Source organism: Erythrolamprus reginae, chromosome 3, assembly GCF_031021105.1.
Source record: "Erythrolamprus reginae isolate rEryReg1 chromosome 3, rEryReg1.hap1, whole genome shotgun sequence".
Classification (NCBI taxonomy): Eukaryota; Metazoa; Chordata; class Lepidosauria; order Squamata; family Dipsadidae; genus Erythrolamprus; species Erythrolamprus reginae.
In genome coordinates, this window is record NC_091952.1 from 63243645 (window position 1) to 63261697 (window position 18053).

General features: G+C 36.8%; 1 protein-coding gene across 1 annotated transcript; it reads right to left on the bottom strand.

The window, feature by feature from the left end:
• Window positions 1–701: 701 nt before the first annotated feature.
• WDR77 (WD repeat domain 77) lies at window positions 702–17475 on the bottom strand. The gene is made up of 10 exons (XM_070745605.1): window positions 17010–17475; window positions 15182–15367; window positions 13982–14123; window positions 13847–13896; window positions 10585–10655; window positions 10301–10355; window positions 7148–7219; window positions 6935–7043; window positions 4497–4565; window positions 702–2527 (listed from the first exon to the last, which is right to left on the bottom strand). The coding sequence occupies exons 1-10, from the start codon at window positions 17131–17133 to the stop codon at window positions 2365–2367; spliced, it is 1041 nt and encodes a 346-aa protein (XP_070601706.1). The 5' UTR covers window positions 17134–17475; the 3' UTR covers window positions 702–2364.
• Between the last annotated feature and the right edge of the window lie 578 nt (window positions 17476–18053).

The following is an 18053-nucleotide window of genomic DNA, read 5'->3' on the forward strand; positions in this document are numbered from 1 at the left end:
TTCAATTTAGTTAGACGTGTGTCTGGAATGATGGTATCGAATGCTGAACTAAAATCTATAAAGAGGCCCCTTCCGTAGGTCTTTGGAGATTCAAGATGTTGTAGGATGTAATGCAGAGCCATATTAACAGCATCATCTATTGATGTTTACTTGGTGTGCAAATCGCAGGGGGGTCTAACAGTGCATCCGTGATGGTTTTCAAATGGAACACCACTAGTCTTTCAAAGGTTTTCATAACTACAGATGTTAGAGCAACTAGTCTGCAGTCTTTCAGTTCCTTGATGGTGGGCTTTTTCAGCGCTGGGATGATAGAGTGTTTGAAGCAAGAAGGAACATAGCACATCTCTAGCGATTTATTGAAGATTCGGGTGAAGACAATTGAACAATTGGGGGACAATTGGTCATTTGGATGCTTGACAAATGACTTATATTTATGACAGTAACAGTGATTCCCTTTTGCGACCTTCTGACAAGCAAAATCAATGGGGAAACCAGATTTGCTGAACTAACGTGTTATTAATTTAACTACTACAATGATTTACTTAACAAACATGACAAGAAAAGTCGGAAAAATGAGGCAAAGTTCACTTAACACATTTCTCATTGGGCTCAATTGTGGTTGTAAGTTGACTGCTTGTATTCCCCAATTTTATTAAAACCTGCAGACATAAAAAAGACGCAAACAAAACAAAACTCACAAATTTAAAAAGGAAGAAGTTTATTTTTAAAAACTGCCTTCCATTTGAGTACGGTTGTTATGCATTTCAGATTTTACAAGTCATGGGACAGTACTCAGTAGTTAATAACATCAAATAACTATGTTTTTCTACCTTCTCCAGAAGTTTTCTAGCATCTCGTTACAAAACCATGATGTGCCACATCAATGTGTATAATTTTTATTCTAGTATGAAATTTGGGCTTGAATATAATGAATAAAATATAACATTTATAAAAGTATACATCCTTAGAAATCAATGGAGGACAACTCCAACAGCTAAGAACACATTTTATACCAAATGTGCCTGTTTCTATGCCTTTCCCAAAAATGTGGAAGCTCATACCAAAGACCGGAGTTTGCAAGATTTTTTATACTCAATGAATCCTGGAATGTTTGGTAACTTTAGAATAGCCAATTCCCTTTTTCTCCATTCATAAACACATCTATTTGGGATCTGTTGTACAATCTAAATTAAGACCATTGGATTCAAAGTGTCTCCCTCCTCTGTCCATGCATTCCTAAATTCTGAACCAAAATAGAAGTCGTAATGTAAACATGTCCAAAGACTTCTTGCCAAGTAGCAAGCAAGGAAATTTGCAGAACAGTGCCTAGGAGAGTTTTCCCTAACCAGATGCCTTGTAATTCCCAGAATTCTTAGCCAGCATATCCTATGGGAAGAACAATCCCAATGTGTTTTGAAAAAGCCCATTTGGGAAGGCTTTTCTAATGAGGACTGTAAGACAACTTAAAGGCAAACTGCACTTTAAGATTCATGAAACTTACAATACCATTTTTGTTATATTACTTATCAAAAGACAGAGGGAAGGGGAGTAAAATAAAATAAAATATTAAGTATCTGCTTTAAAAAACCTATGGAAATTCTAAATATAATAGTTTTCTGAAGAGTTAAGGGAAAGATGTGGACTTTAAAAAGAAAACTTGCAAGCCTGGATCAGGTCCAACAAGATATGGTACACAGCCTTTTTTAAACAGCACATCCTAAAGTTTAGAAAAAAATTATTTTGCATGCATCTTGCTATTGTTACAAGTGAGGGTTTGTCTGATGCTAGAGAACCATGGAAAGAGTTGCTGTTCAAGAAACAGAAATCCAAGAAAACTATTGGATTTTATTACTGCACAGTTGAATCTATAAGAAATTCTGTATTGGGAAATTGGGGGGGAAAAAATTTGCTTCATATTAGAAGATTCTCCAACTGGAATATGCCATAGTGAAGCATTCAGCCTCACAACTAAACTGATGTATCCGCTATGTGAACTGAATATATTAAATTATAAACTTGCCTAAAATCTGGCAGCCAAATCCAGAAAGACCTGTATAAGATTTATTCCACAGTAAAAAATACACAAAGAAAAATACGCATCTGCAACCTTTTTGATGTTGTATAAAGAATTGCCAACAAAAATTAAATGAAACCAACTCTTTTGTAATATTGTCCAAAATCACTATAAAACTTCAGTTTCTCACAGAATTTGACTGGCTGTAATAAGCAGCTGGAAGGCATCTGCCATTCATTTAACTTGAAATTGTTATAGGACCATTCTTTGCTGCATGGAACATTATTTAGCCCCATTATTGCTCCCCACAAAAAAAGCCATTCCACAGAAAAGGACCCAGGAAGTACAAACTATGCAGTGATAATATCCTTTTTCCCAGAATGGTGGTTATTCTGCACTGGGATTGTGTGATGTAGAACTTGATGGTCCCATCCAACTGTTGTTAATGAGTTTTTATTCAAGGGAGACCACGATAAGCCTGTTACAAAATCTCGATGAGACCGATTCCTAAAACTGGAAAAGATAGAAAACATTTCTGCTATTAGTTTAGAAATCCACAGGTGAGTTCATAAAGAAATAATTATTAATACCAGACTACCTGAAAATTACTAGCAATGTGGAGCAAGGAGAAAAAGGTGAATTGCTATAATAATAATAATAATAATAATAATAATAATAATAATAATAATAATAATAATAATAATGATAATGATAATAATTATTATTATTAATTTTTTTTAATTGGATTTGTATGCCAACCCTCTCCGCAGACTCGGGGCGGCTAACAACAATAGTAAACACAACATGTACAATCCAATAATAAAAAACAACTAAAAACCCTTATTATAAAACCAAACATACACACAAACATACCATGCATAACTTGTAATGGCCTAGGGGGGAAGAGCTATCTCAACTCCCCCATGCCTGGTGGTATAAATGAGTCTTGAGTAGTTTACGAAAGACAGAGAAGTTGGGGGCAGTTCTAATCTCCGGGGGGAGTTGGTTTCAGAGGGCTGGGGCCGCCACAGAGAAGTCTCTTCCCCTGGGGCCCGCCAAACGACATTGTTTAGTCGACGGGACCCAGAGAAGGCCAACTCTGTGGGACATTATCGGTCGCTGGGATTCGTGCGGTAGAACTAGTGTTTGTAAGCACTTCCCTTGGGGTTATCTGTAAACTTTGACTATGCTTCTTCAGAAATAAGGCAATGAGCAAAAACTGTTTTACTCTATTCACGAAGGGCCATTTTCCATATAGCAAAAGACAGGACATAATTATTTGCCTCATATGCAGGGGAAACAAACCAATGAAAGGGCTTCTGGAGGGGAAACAAGGCTCATCCTCACTGAAGTCCTATCAGTCCTATTCAGCCATTAGAGTGACAACAATTCAGCTTTCAGTCTGCATTTAATTTCCCAATTTAAGATTAACATCTTTAAGTGAAAAGCTAAAGGCATACACTCTTGATTTATTTAAAGTATTTATAGCCCACACACCATGTACTTGGATCTTCAGATGGCGGAGATAACGTTGGTGTTCCACCATTTGAAGATCCTGGTGGATAATGGGTGGGCTATAAATATTTTAAATAATATAATGATTCCAGAGAAGGGAATCCTCAACCATTTCGGAAGCATCAATGTAAGCAACATTTTCTCTAATTTTCTCTTCTTGTCTACAACAAAGGTGGTACCTATTCTGAACAGAGTCTACAGGCCAGTGGTGAAATCCATTTTTTTTTACAACCAGTTATTGGGCGTGGCTTGGTGGGTGTGGCTTGGTTTGGTGAACATGGCAGGGGCAGATACTGCAAAATCCCCATTTCTTCCCTACTCCAGGGGAAGGATACTGCAAAATCCACATTCCTTTCCCACTCTTGGGGAAAGATATTGCAAAATCTCCATTCCCACTCCACTGGAGCCAGACAGAGGTGGTATTTGCCGGTTCTCTGAACTACTCAAAATTTCCACTACTGGTTCTCCAGAAATTGTTAGAACCTGCTGGATTTCACCCCTGCTATGGACGTACTACCTTCCAGCAATACAATTTCCTACTGAGGAAAATACACATTGTATGAAATTCTTTATTGTACTGTATTATCCTACATGCAAACCGCTTTCATTGTGCAAGGATGATTCTGGATAAATAAACTCTGGAAAAACTCTCTTCTACTCTTGCATGGATCCATTAACGTGGTAGACAAATAATGAGGCTCAGGTGATTTGCCTTTGGCCACAATATACACCAGGATAAAAATGGGCATGCTTTGTTCTGATCATCACTTTAACCAGAGGTGCCAATTTGAATATGAACTGCAGTGCACAAATATTTTTATACACATATATGCAACTTTTAACATCGAAATCATATCTCTGACTTTTAACATGGCAATCATATACCGCTGAGAGCCTAAGTGACTATATGGCACAGAAATTGAGAGAATTGCAAGAGAGAAGTGGATTGAACCCTTTTATAACTCACACTTCTGAAAAACTGGAGTCCAGAACAACAACAGAACAATCTTCACTGATAGAAGCCAGCTGAGGTGAACTAGAGGAAGAAAAAGCTTATTAACACATACAATATTTGTTCTGTTTTTTATTTAAATGTGACAAATATGAGATCTTATTAATGACATATAAATTTTAAAAAATGTCATAGCAAATAAAATTTTGAAACTGGGGAAGAAACAGAAATAATTATCGGATCAACGCATGTGAGAAAATAGTGGTGTACATATGATGGATACATGAAGGGTTAATTTAAAAACCAAACAATATTATCCAACAGGAGAGTTATAAAAAAGATTGCCTGAAATGAAAAAAAATTACACTATATATTTAGTGAGTTCCAGAGAGAATCAATGGACATACAATAATCTTTTTTTTGTAGGAACACAACAGAAGATGAGCAAAGATAAAGTAGCTTTGTAGTTTAAAACTGAAATTAAAAGATTAACAATATTTTAGGTAAAAGCCAAATCTAATTAGGTAAAATCACTGTTGTATTTTAATTTTAGGCAAGCGTACCAATCAAGTCCTTATTTGATATAAAATAGCATCAACTGAAAATAAATATATCAAATCAACTTTTTAGTAAAAAAAATTATTGCACAGGATCTAGAAGAATTAGTAACTTTTTAGCCTTCTTTGTTTCAAAGGAAAATCTAAAGTTGAACGACAATTTTCTAAAAACAACTGTAAACTTGAAAAGATTTTCTATAGAGACTTTCCCTTCTGTTGACTACTGATTAATTTTTCAGGTCCCAAGTGACAACCTATAGCCAGAGCCATATTTATTATTTATTTATTTATTGGATTTGTTTGCCGCCCCTCTCCGGAGACTCGGGGCGGCTAACAACAACAATAAAGCAGTGTACAATAGTAGTCTGATGTTAGAAATAATTAAAGGCCCATTAATATAAAAAACCAAACATACATACATACATACCATGCATAGAATTGTAAAGGCCTAGGGGGAAGAGGGTCTCAATTCCCCCATGCCTGACGGCAGAGGTGGGTTTTAAGCAGCTTACGAAAGGCAAGGACGGTGGGGGCAATTCTAATCTTTGGGGGGGGAGTTGGTTCCAGAGGGCCGGGGCCGCCACAGAGAAGGCTCTTCCCCTGGGTCCCGCCAAGCGACATTCTTTAGTTGACGGGACCAGGAGAAGATCCACTCTGTGGGACCTAACTGGTCGCTGGGATTCGTGCAGCAGAAGGCGGTCTCTGAAATAATCTGGTCCGGTGCCATGAAGGGCTTTATAGGTCATAACCAACACTTTGAATTGTTATCGGAAACTGATCGGCAACCAATGCAGACTGCGGAGTGTTGGTGTAACATGGGCATATTTGGGAAAGCCCATGATTGCTCTAGCAGCTGCATTCTGCACGATCTGAAGTTTGAATGAGAATATACTTTTGAATGAGACAGATCTACGTAAATTCAAATGCCAAAGAAAAGTTCTTCTGGATTTAGCAATTTTACAAAACATCAGGGGAGGGAAGAAGCTTTTATCACCTTTGGCAGATTTGTGAAATTTATTGGTTGCCCACCTTACCACTTACAATCTTAAAAGGATAAAAACTATAAAGGGACATATATTCACTCAGCCACCTTCCACGAGTTTCCATATTCCCAGTCCAGCCCCTTAGCTATTGCCTCACACTGGCTCTCATGATTATGAGACAATGGACTTGTATACATGAATGAGTTGACATCCATGTGTGAATGGCACATACATTTGTAAATAAAAATAAAAGACAAACTACATACATTTATACATATGCTCTGGGAGTGTGCAGAAATTCAGAAATTTTGGAAAGTAGTGCAGAACGAAATTAACAAAATGTTAAACATTAACTGGATAATTACAAAAGAAATAGCAACTTTAATTAAATATAGGGAATTAGGAGAATTTAAGGAAATTAAAACCGCAGCATTGGAAAGTGCCCAAGCGGTAATGGTATTAGGTTGGAAAGATTCTACAAAATGGACATTAAAAAATTGGTACTGGTACATGGTGGACCACATACATTTTGAAATTATGGAAATAAGATTAAATAATTTTGATGAGAATAAATTGGAGAAGTTGATGGTGCGATGGAATAAGGTAAAAGATTATATGTTAAGTAGAATCTGTGATGTAAATACGAAAAATAAATTGCAATCACTCTTTTAGTAATATATGACGCAAGATAGAGCCAAGGAATAACAGATAAATAATTAAATCCTCTTTGAATCCTCTTATGTGGGTGGCGGGGGTGATGGGGTGTGTGTTATTGTTAGGTGATGGGCACATGCACTGTGCACTGTTATATGTTTGTTTTATGTAAAAAAAAATTAAAAATCAATAAAACTTTATTAAAAAAAAAAAAGACAAACTACATACAGTTCACTTTTTTTTGACACTGCAGTCCTACCTGTGTGCAGAAAAAGCAAATCCTGTAATACTACGGGAATGCACAGTTGAACTAATGATGGTATCTGGATTCTTTGTGTCTATAAGTGCAATCATCCCACTTTCATCACCTTAGAAATAACAATGGAGAACAAACAGATCGACTTAAATGGGTATTTAATATGAAAAAATATGTAATATGTAAAAATGATTTATTTAAAAATATATTCCTTACCCAAAACAAAAGTGTTATTTTGATGTGGATGCCATGCGAGTGAGGTAGAAAGATTACTAGAGGCATTGCAGGCTGAATATATGTAATGGCAGAAAAAAATATAATTAGGTTCCCAAGTTTGTTTCAGAGAAGACAACTGATTGCTAGCTAACATTCAAAAGAAAACACACACAAATAAACATTTCATCCTTTAAACATATTTAGTTAGCTTATTTTTTAAAAAAAGTTTAAGACTTTAATCATCTATCTAAAAATACCTGATTTTTACCTAAAACAAAAATACAATGAGAGAAGTTTTAGACATTCATTTATTTCTTGCATTAATATTCTGCTTTTTCTGTGGGATCTAAGGGCAGAATTAGAATTAGGAATTCCCCTAATTTTATTTTCAAAAGCCACCATGGAAGGTTGGTTAGTTTGAGAATGCATAAGTGACTATAAGTGACCATTCAAATTTAAGAGGAAATGTGAAATAGTTCTATATTTTATGCTACACTATTTCAACTTTATATCTTTTGATTTTCCTTTTAGAAGGCCAAAATCTAAAAAAAGACAGGAATAGAAAGGTGCGGGAGTGGGGGGATACGGTACTTAATGTTACTATCCAGAAGTAACGAGCACTTAATTAGATTACAGTGTTCCCTCGATTTTCGCGGGGGTTACGTTCCAAGACCTCCCGCGAAAGTCAATTTTCCGCGAAGTAGCGGTGCGGAAGTAAAAACACAATTTTTGGCTATGGACAGCCAAAAACTACCCCCACGCACCCTTTTTCAAGGCAGCACAAGGAGCCAGGCTTGAAATTAGGGCAGGGAGCGACGAAAGTGCGGAAGCCGACAAAGATTGCTTTGAATGTCGGCTGCCCCCGCCTCCCCAGCGCCTCCGGCGCCCTCACCGCTACCGCCCGCCCGATCCACCCCTCTCACCGGCTTTCTTCGGACACGGGTCCTCCTGCAGCAGCGCTGGCGGCCACCGTTCCCTGTAGGCACCCGCCCGCCGTTCGCTGCTCGCCCGTTCGCCCGCCCACCCGCCATTTGCCCGGCCGCTCGCCTGCCCACCCGCCCGCTGTTCGCCCGCCCGCCCACTCGCAGCTGGAGAGCAAGAGGGGGAGAGATAGAGAAAGAGAGAGAAGGAAAGAAAGAAAGAGATGAGAGAGGGAGGAAGAGAGTGTGAGAGAGGAAGAAAGCAAGATAAAGAGAGAGAGAAAGAAAGAAAGATGAGAAAAGAAGAGAGTGAGAGAGAGGAAGAAAGAGAGAGAAGAGTGGAAGGAAGAGAGAAATGATAGAAAAAAGGGGAGAAAAAAGAGAAATGAGAAAATGATTGAAGCAGAGAATGACAGAAAGAGAAAGAGACAGAGAAGTGACTCTTGGTGATGACGTATGACGTCATCGGGTGGGAAAAACCGTGGTATAGAAAAAAACCTGTGGAGTATTTTTTAATTAATATTTTTTGAAAAACCGTGGTATAGCGTTTCACGAAGTTTGAAGCCGCGAAAATCGAGGGATCACTGTACTTGTACTTTGGGATTGTGCATGCATTTCTACAATAAGGACAATTTAACATAAAGATTTTTACAATTCATAATTGGATTTCCTTCTTGAATTACAGAATTACAGCAGAAGTGACACCATCTGCTGCAAATAACTGTATGTTAAGCTATAGGGTGAGAGCTGGCTTTTAGGCACACTGGTAAACCACTAGTCTTAGGCAGATTAATATACTCTATCTGACTACATCATGCAGTGAGCCCCTCTTACTCAATTCCACTTCAAATCCATTCATGTCATTTTATTGCCTTGGAATAATGTTATACAGGGTGCGTTCCAAAAGTAATGCAATTTTTAAAAAAAGTAATTTATTGATCAGATTTGCACAAACACTTAAAATTCTTCAAAGTACTGTCCTTGGACCTCTACACATTTTTTCAAGCCATGACCGGAGCACGCCCTGGAAGGCATCTTCGGGGACCTCTCGCAAGGTCTTCGTCACAGCCGATTGGCTCTCTTCTATGGACAAAAAACAGGCTGGGAACAAAAAGAAATCTGCTGGGGCGACGTCAGGACTACATTGGCACCTGGTGTTTGGCCAGGAACTCACGGACTCGTAGCGCATTGTGGCCAGGCACGTTTTTCGTCCATAGAAGAAATCCAATCAGCTGTGACGAAGACCTTGTGAGAGGTCCCCGAAGACGCCTTCCAGAGCGCGTACCGGTCATGGCAGAGTTGCTGGAAAAAATGTGTAGAGACCCAAGGACAGTACTTTGAAAAATTTTAAGTGTTTGTGCAAATCTGTTCAATAAATAACTTTAAAAAAATAATTGCATTACTTTTGGAATGCACCCTGTATTTCTACATTCTGCAACCAACAATTATAGCCAAGTGGGAATGTCTCAAGCTTTGACTTGAAGTGATTTACAAACCACAATTTAGTGATCATTGATATCCATTCTGTGTATGCATAAAACTGCTGTAATGACTGGACTGAAAACCAGAGAATAGACTACATGCATGAAGGAATTAAGCAAACTCTTAGTATTCCCACCATGAACTGAATTTTGAGATTATAATTTTTGCACAGGACAGTGATTCAATCAATGTTTAGAATGTATGGTTAGAAAATTTTGTTTCATGGGGAACAACCATATTTCTCTCTAATCTTTAATGTAAAGATCTCTAACAGCTCCTGCTGGAACCTACAGTTCACTGACATTTGAAAGTTACAGGCTGCAGTCACTTGATCTCTTGGGCTGTTTTCCTGAAATGTATTATCTTCCCACCCGGGACTGTCTGTCCCTAGATAGGCAAAGTCTTATATGTATCCATTCCCTGCCAAAAAGACCATAATGCAGACTAGGCATTAAGAGCTTTGGAATCAAGACTTAATTTTTTCCCAACTTTGGGACACCTTCAACAGTCCAAAAAAAATAAAATAAATACTGATGTTTCTTTAAGCATTCTTCTGATGGCAATGAATGAAGTACTTTATTCACCTCTACCAAGAAGTGGGTGCACATATGAGAATATGAATATCTTAAAAATGGTATTTTAGGACTTTCCAACTCAGTTACTGACTAACCCACTTATGCTGGGGGGAAAGAACCAACATTATTTCTATTTAAAGGGGAAACATTACAAAACTATCAAGCACGAGACATACCAATTCGAGATGCTGGCTTTGGAGATCTGGTATCCCAGAGTATAACTCTGCTATCCTAAAGGAGTGCAAAATTAATAAAACAGAATTAAAAGTGAAACTATGAACCAAAATATACACTATAGCATTCCAGTTTTGCCATATTTCCCCACTTCTTTGCGATACTGTACTATTATCCTTTCATCCCTTTGATGATTTCTAAGATTTCATTCACTTTTGCCTTGAGAATACAGAGGTTAAGTCTGAACCTATATCTGCAATAATTCAGAATAAAAAGTTGAGTTTACCTCAGCGCAGGACAGGAACACTGTATCCTTTCCAGGGCAGGCGGCCACACAAGCTACTTGACCAGAATGAGCTAGCGCAAACCAAAACAAAAAATATTATATATCCCATTAATATAGATTTGCTTACAATTTAAATCCAAGATACTCCAGAAAACATCACTGGATTCATTTGAGACAAAAAACCTTTCTACACAAATGCAATTCAAAAGCATTAGTGCTGCTCAGAAGGTGGAAATAACACATGTATGTGTGTGTATTACAAACAAAAGTTTAAACTCCATTAGTTATGAAGTTCAACAGATAACCATTATTCAGCCCAATCTACTCCTTAATTAAATGTATGAAGCCACAATAAAATGAATGTATTTGTGAATATGTGTGTATGCATATAAGAAATAAATACATAACGGGAATGAGTAGCCATAAACAGGATTATTTAAGAAATGAGAATACTTCCAATTCAGACACAAAACCAACTTGAACCACACATCCTAGAAATGAGAAAATACATTTATATCCACATTTTCTAAAACACTGCATTCAGTTTAAAGAAGGTATACTAAAAAGTTTTAAAAGGTATATAAAGTTTTAGATGTTTATACAATTTTAAAATTTAAACGTTCATTTTTTAAAGCTTTAAATGTCTATGCAATTATACAAAATGCATTTTTGCCAATAAATATGGAAACAGGGCAAAGTAGATACAGGTGAAAGTTGAAAAAATAGAATACAGTAGTCCCTCACCTATCGCTGGTGTTACGTTCCAGACCTGGCCGCGATAGGTGAAATCCGCGATGGGGAATTTATCGACTGATAATACTTATTTAAGTATTTATATTGTAATTGTTTGGTAAGTTTTCATTGTTTTAAGTGTTTATAAACCCTTCCCACACAGTATTTATTTTAGATACAGTATTTAAATACAGTATTTACAATTTTAGATTTTATTTTTTTTTTGAAAAACCTGCCGATCGAGTTTGGCGGGCTGTTTAAATCTGCCGATCGACTTCCTCAGAAACCCACGATGAAGTGAAGCCGCAGTAGGTGAAGCGCGGTATAGCGAGGGACTACTGTATTGTGCAAAAGTTCATTTATTTCAGTAATGCAACTTAAAAGGTGAAACGTAATATGAGAGACTCATTACATGCGAGGCAAGATAGTTCAAGCCGTGATTTGTCATAATTGTTGTACCCCATAATGGCTGCGTTGACCCTGGACTTAATGAAGCACAGTGGACCAATACCAGCAGATGACATGGCTCCCCAAATCAACACAGACTGTAAAAACTTCACACTTGCTGTGTGCTTCTCCATTCTTCCTCCATAGTCTAGGTCCTTGGTTTCCAAATGAGATGCAAAAGTTTCCACAGTCTATGTTGACAGACACAGATGAGCTTTATTGGGATTATTATTATTATTATTATTATTATTATTATTATTATTATTATTATTATTATTATTATTTATTAGATTTGTATGCCGCCCCTCTCCGTAGACTTTAGTTTCCAGCAGGACTTGCTCACATTGCCAAAAGCACCAAAACCTGGTTCAATGATTGTGGGATTAATTGGCCAGCAAATTCGCCTGACCTGAACACAATAGATAATCTATGGGGCATTGTCTTGCATGTAATGAGTCTCTCTCATATATTACCTTTCACCTTTTAATTGCATTACTGAAATAAATGAACTTTTGCACGATATTCTAATTTTTCGAGCTTCACCTGTATATTAATCTGCATAGAATGAGAAACATAGTGATTAGTGATTACCATAGTACAATTTTTCTTCTTATATAACTTTCCAAATAATCTCAAAAAGCAGACAAGGAAGTAACTGAAAGTCCTTTTGCAAAGGGAATGGTAGTAAAACAAAGATTTTGGGGGGTATTCTATAATGAAATATGATTTATTATTTCATGGCTAAGTGTTTGGTGGCTTTGTTAATTTGGACAACTTAGAGAAAGTACAATTGTAGAAATATAATCAGCGGAATTCTATTCAGATAACAATCTGAATATCTTGTAGTAAAAGGCAATGTTTTGTAGCCAAAAGCCTAAGTTGAGTGCATTTCAATCCTCAAAGAATTGCCCTTGATATTTTTCTTTAATTGAAATTCCCAGAAATCTGTTATTGGTATGAGAATACTTTTAGTCAATTTAAGCCACCACAATTATTTAATATTATTATTATTATTGTTGTTGTTGTTATTGTTATTATTATTTATTAGATTTGTATGCCGCCCCTCTCCGTAGACTCGGGGCGGCTCACAGCAATAATAAAAACAATGTACAATGACAAATCTAATATTTAAAAATATCTAAAAACCCCTTATTTAAAAACAAGGCATACACACAAACATGCCATACATAAATTATATAGACCTGGGAGAGTTTACGAAGGAGTTTAAAAATTAAGGAGTTTAAAAATTAAGAGGTTAAAAATTATTTGTTTGTTTGTTTATTTATTCAATTTCCATGCCGCCCAACTCCCTATATCTCCTGGATCATCACTTAAATAACAATTATGGCTCAAAATGTTGAGTCATCTTATGTATCAACTAACTAGAGTAATAAACCTTATTTAAAAACTGAAATTGCGGTGCCTCTTTTTTGATTTTAATATCTTAACCATGAAATAATAAATCATATTTCATTATAGAGTACCCCCCCCCCAAAAAAAATGGTTGTTTTGTAGTAAATTTTAAATATCTGAGTGATCCAAAAATTTCATATAACTTTCTGTCTCCAATCCATGCTGGACAGAACTTGAAACATGGCTCAGACAAAGGAAAAGCAGCAGCTACATGACCAGTCCTTTCAAACTCCCTGTCCAGTCCTGTCCAGCACAGATGGCATAGTCTTCACTAAAGTCTTCACAAAAATTGGATTGATAAGACCACTTGAAAAACAATAAGACTTTCACAACAAAAATTGATTTTTGAAAACTGCTGGATGCCTGAAAGCACACCAATCTTCTGTCAAAGTTGCCAATCATACCTAGCAAACTATGACAAAACTCAGATGCACTGTCTATAAATAATACAGTAGAAAGTAAATAGAAAGTAACTGGACACCAGTGTGTTGAAGGAAGACATTCTGATTCAACTCTGCTCATTCATGAAGTTTATTAGATCAGATTGAGATAATTGTCCTCAAACCTCCCATATACACTGGTACAAAGGTAAATCGCCTGCAATTTACTTGGGAAGAAAGGCAAGATGAAATAATTGAGTAAGGAAATATCTGGCAAGCTTGGCTCTTACCTCTATACGTGCTGAGTACTGTTTGTTGAGGGATATCCCAGATCTTCACACTAGACATAAAAGTCAGATCAGGTTTATGAAAAAAACATAGATGTTTTTATATAAAGCAAAAAAACCCAGCAATTACCAAGTCACCTGAAATCTTTGCTGCCGCTGATTGCCTGTGTCTTGTTGGAAACAACACTCAAAGATGTCACAATGTCATCATGCTCATATTTACAGAATTTGTTCACTATCAAAGTCTCATTCTCATCCAGCTCCCAAAATTCCACAGCACCTAAAAAACAGAGAATAAAGTCAAATTCATACACTGCAGCTTGCATTATTTGATTGCCTTAGTCTAGAAACTTCAGTTTGTATAATACTTGGCAGCTAGGTTTCTTCTGGTAAGAATGTAAAGAGACCATATTACACCTAGGCTTCAAGCAGTCCAGTTGTCAATTTGTTTCTGGGCAAAATACGAAATATCCTTTATGACCTTTAAGGCCTTGTAAGGCTAAGATCCAGGCTATCTGACAGAATACCTTGTTTCATATGAACATCCATGCTTTTACAGATTGTCTACCTTAGTTGGCTAAAACTGCTAAGAGTTTGTCTGTTTTGAAACCAAGCCTTCTCTTTTACAGTCTCAGCTCTTTGGACTACATTTCCTATAGAAATGGGCCTAATATTTCCAATAGCTTTTTAAAAAACCCATTAAAGCACATGTTTCTGTCAGGCTTTAATTTCAGGTGTTATTTTAAAATATGTTTAAGTTTGTTATGTTCAATGTTTTCAATGTTTCCATTTAGAAAAAAATATTCAACTGTTAAGTCCCTGAAAGATTTCAATACTGAAAGTGTGTTGAAATTACATAGTAACTAAGTTCCTCAGCTGTGATCAATATGGTATTTTGATTTGTTCCATCAAATGCTCATTGAAATATGGGATACCTAAACTACAATAAAATACAAATTCATTACAAAAAAAGAAATTACTCAAGCACTCACAAGAATGTTCAATCATTTTTACATCATTGATTGTTTGGCTAAATCACACATATGGAACAGATAAGGCAGAGAGAAGCAGACACTGTTAATTTGTCATTGGCTTTTAGAAAGAAATAAAGCAAAATCCCAAGCTTGCATTTTGTATACAAATTCCATTGTCCAGTTCCTCCAAAATATTCTGATTTTCTATAGGGTCATTCTGCTATTTTCTGGAAGTGATTCTTCCAATATGGGAAGTAGTTTTCAACAATCTTAAATCAACATGTTCTATGAAATTTAATTCTATCTTTGACACTATCTTTAAGCTCCAACAAGTTTTAGGACACAAATATCTTTTTACACTCACCTGAATCTGATGCTACCAAGATTCCTTTGTCTGCTACCCACTTCAGATCTGCTACTCCTGCTTCAGTTTGAACACCTGCAGAGCAAAAGCCTTCATTGGGAGCTCTTGATGTATCTTTGAATACCCAAATGGAACCAGCCCAGCAACGTCCACTCAAACTGGATGCTCCCAGGAGCAGAGTACCATCTGAAAAGCAAAATTAAAACATATTAGTGTAATAAATATTTTAATGTATAATGAATAAAGCATACAAAGACTTGAGTTTGGAATTTTACCCAGGACCTTTGTTCTTCAACAGAGAACTATTTCAATAAAGAAAATATAGTTTTGCCTTGAATGATGTACTTAAATTCTTAGCCCAGTTTTGGATTCTATTCATAGTGAGGGATGGAAGGTACAGGCTTTTTCTGCATATACTCTTGATTTATTACCAAAAAGAGTATAATGAATTTATGTATAAAATATAAAAATATGAAGCAGCTAATGGAATGCTGAGGACAAAGGTATATTTAATTACAGCACTAAAAATATCTGAGTAATAGAAAGGAGTTCATTTAAAGATGATCTAGCTGTTTGCTGAGGTGAAAATTTAGACTCAAAGTTCATCAAAGTGTTACTTAAGATTTTATTATAACTAAAAAAGACAGAGGATTATTCAACTCAGGTAAGGTTTGAATCTGATTTTTTAAATGACAAAAGTTTATCCATCTTTTAATAACAATAAAAATGCCTCCTGAGCATAAGAGGTGCCCTTCAATCAACGTTCACATGGTATGTATGAACCTTCACATATGGAAAAAAATCTGTCTTTCCCGAGTGTTTTAGGTTTACAACATATGAATACTTTAATACACAACTACAGAAGCAGACCAAAACATAGTGGTTGGTAGTAGCAGTTTACTAGCAGTGATTGAGAACCTCAACTTTCATATAGCCAGGCGATATCTATATTTACTGTAATCAAAACTGAAACAGAGTTTAAAATATTATTTGGGATCTCACTTTGAAATGACTAGAGCACCCTTGCCTACATCAGACTAGGATTTCTGCAACTGCTACTGTCAATCCTCATCACTTGCCATGAAGGATGGGGACTGTAGGCAAGGCTAGCTGGAGTTTGAAGTGTGAGAAGATTGATCCTACAGTTTTTATACTCTGTAGTGATTCACAACATCGCAGGATAATTGTCAGGTTTCTGCCATTTTTTAATTTAAAAAAGGCGAATAAAAATAATAAATGCATCAAAGATGAGGTTTACATTGAGTATAATTAGTACAGTATTACATAAAATATACTGCTCAAAAAAATAAAGGGAACACTTAAACAACAAAATATAACTCCAAGTAAATCAAATTTCTGTGAAATCAAACTGTCCACTTAGGAAGCAACACTGATTGACAACCAATTTCAGTTTGTTGTCAGTACATTCAACTTTGTACAAAGTATTCAATGAGAATATTTCATTCATTCAGATCTTGGATGTGTTATTTGAGTGTTCCCTTTATTTTTTTTTAGCCGTATATATCAACAGAAGGAAAATCGGCTCAAATAGCAGAAATAGTAAATGTAAGAGAGGCTCCAGCTGACAACGGAGTTAATGAGAAAATATAACGTGGGCACCCAAAAGGCATACAGCATCTCGGATCCCCAGCCACGACATGTCCCGTAAAAGATTACAAGACCTCTGAAATGCAGGCTACAGGCTTCCGCAGCTTGTCGCCTTTCAGACGTTCGGGGCTACACCTGTCATCATTCCCAGGCAGCGATGATGATGAGTTGTAACAAAGGGCGCCTAAGGATACCAACTTGGTAAACACTCATAGGGTACCTGTTCGGTAATGGGCCCCATTCAGGTGGCGCTCCATGCAGGCAGGAGCGTTGGGCGGGATATTCCACTCGGGTCCGGTTTCTCCATCCACTGGATGGCCTGGACTCGCCTTGGCTTCTTCCATAGGTGCAGCAGTGAAACGAGGTCCAACAAACTCCAAGTGCGCCCACGTGTTCCAAAAAAAGACACTCTTACCGCCCCGATAGTACTCCCCCTTATCTCGCGAGAACTACCAAAATACCCTCAAGGCACAATTCAAGCCTGTGCATAGCTTTTCTCGCGATATTTTCCTAGACCGTATAATCGAATTCTATAGAGCTTGGAAACAAGCATTTGTCGATCTTAGCGATTTAAACCTTACGGGCTTCAACTCTCAGAATTCCTCTACCAGAATCTCGCGAGAACTTCCAAGAATCCCTTCCAGGAGGGAGTCAAGAGAGTGGAAGATTTTCTTGCAGTGTTCTCCGAGACTACGGAATCAAATTCTATTAGAACAGAATAGGAACCAATAGGGATCAATGTTTCTTAACCTCAATTAGTTAAGTTGTGTGGACCAACTCCCAGAATTTCCCGGTTAGAGAAAATTGCTCACGGTGGCTAAGGAATTTTGAGATTTAAAGTTAAGCTGCTTAGATTCAGGACCACTGAAATAGAAGACACTTTAATTGAAGAATCAAGGCATGGTGGTAGCGATTTAGGTTATGAAGCTTAACCTTTTCTCAGTGCAGGAATACAAATTAAAGTAACAGATGGCTACCATGCCTGCACATCATGGAGCATTAATGCTATTAAAATAAATCATATTTTAATATTCCTATTAATATTTCTTTATATAAACTTATGGCTTTGTAACCATACTTTGGAATGATGGAAAACAGGACTTTAGGACTTTAGGAATCATCATGCCAAAATGTTCAAAGATGTAATATCACAGTGCAACCCTTCCCTTTTTGTAGCTGTATTACACTACTGTCTTATACTAATCAACTACTATTCCAAGATTCTTAGCAGGCCAGGTGTCCCCCAACTCCAAGGTCTAAGTCA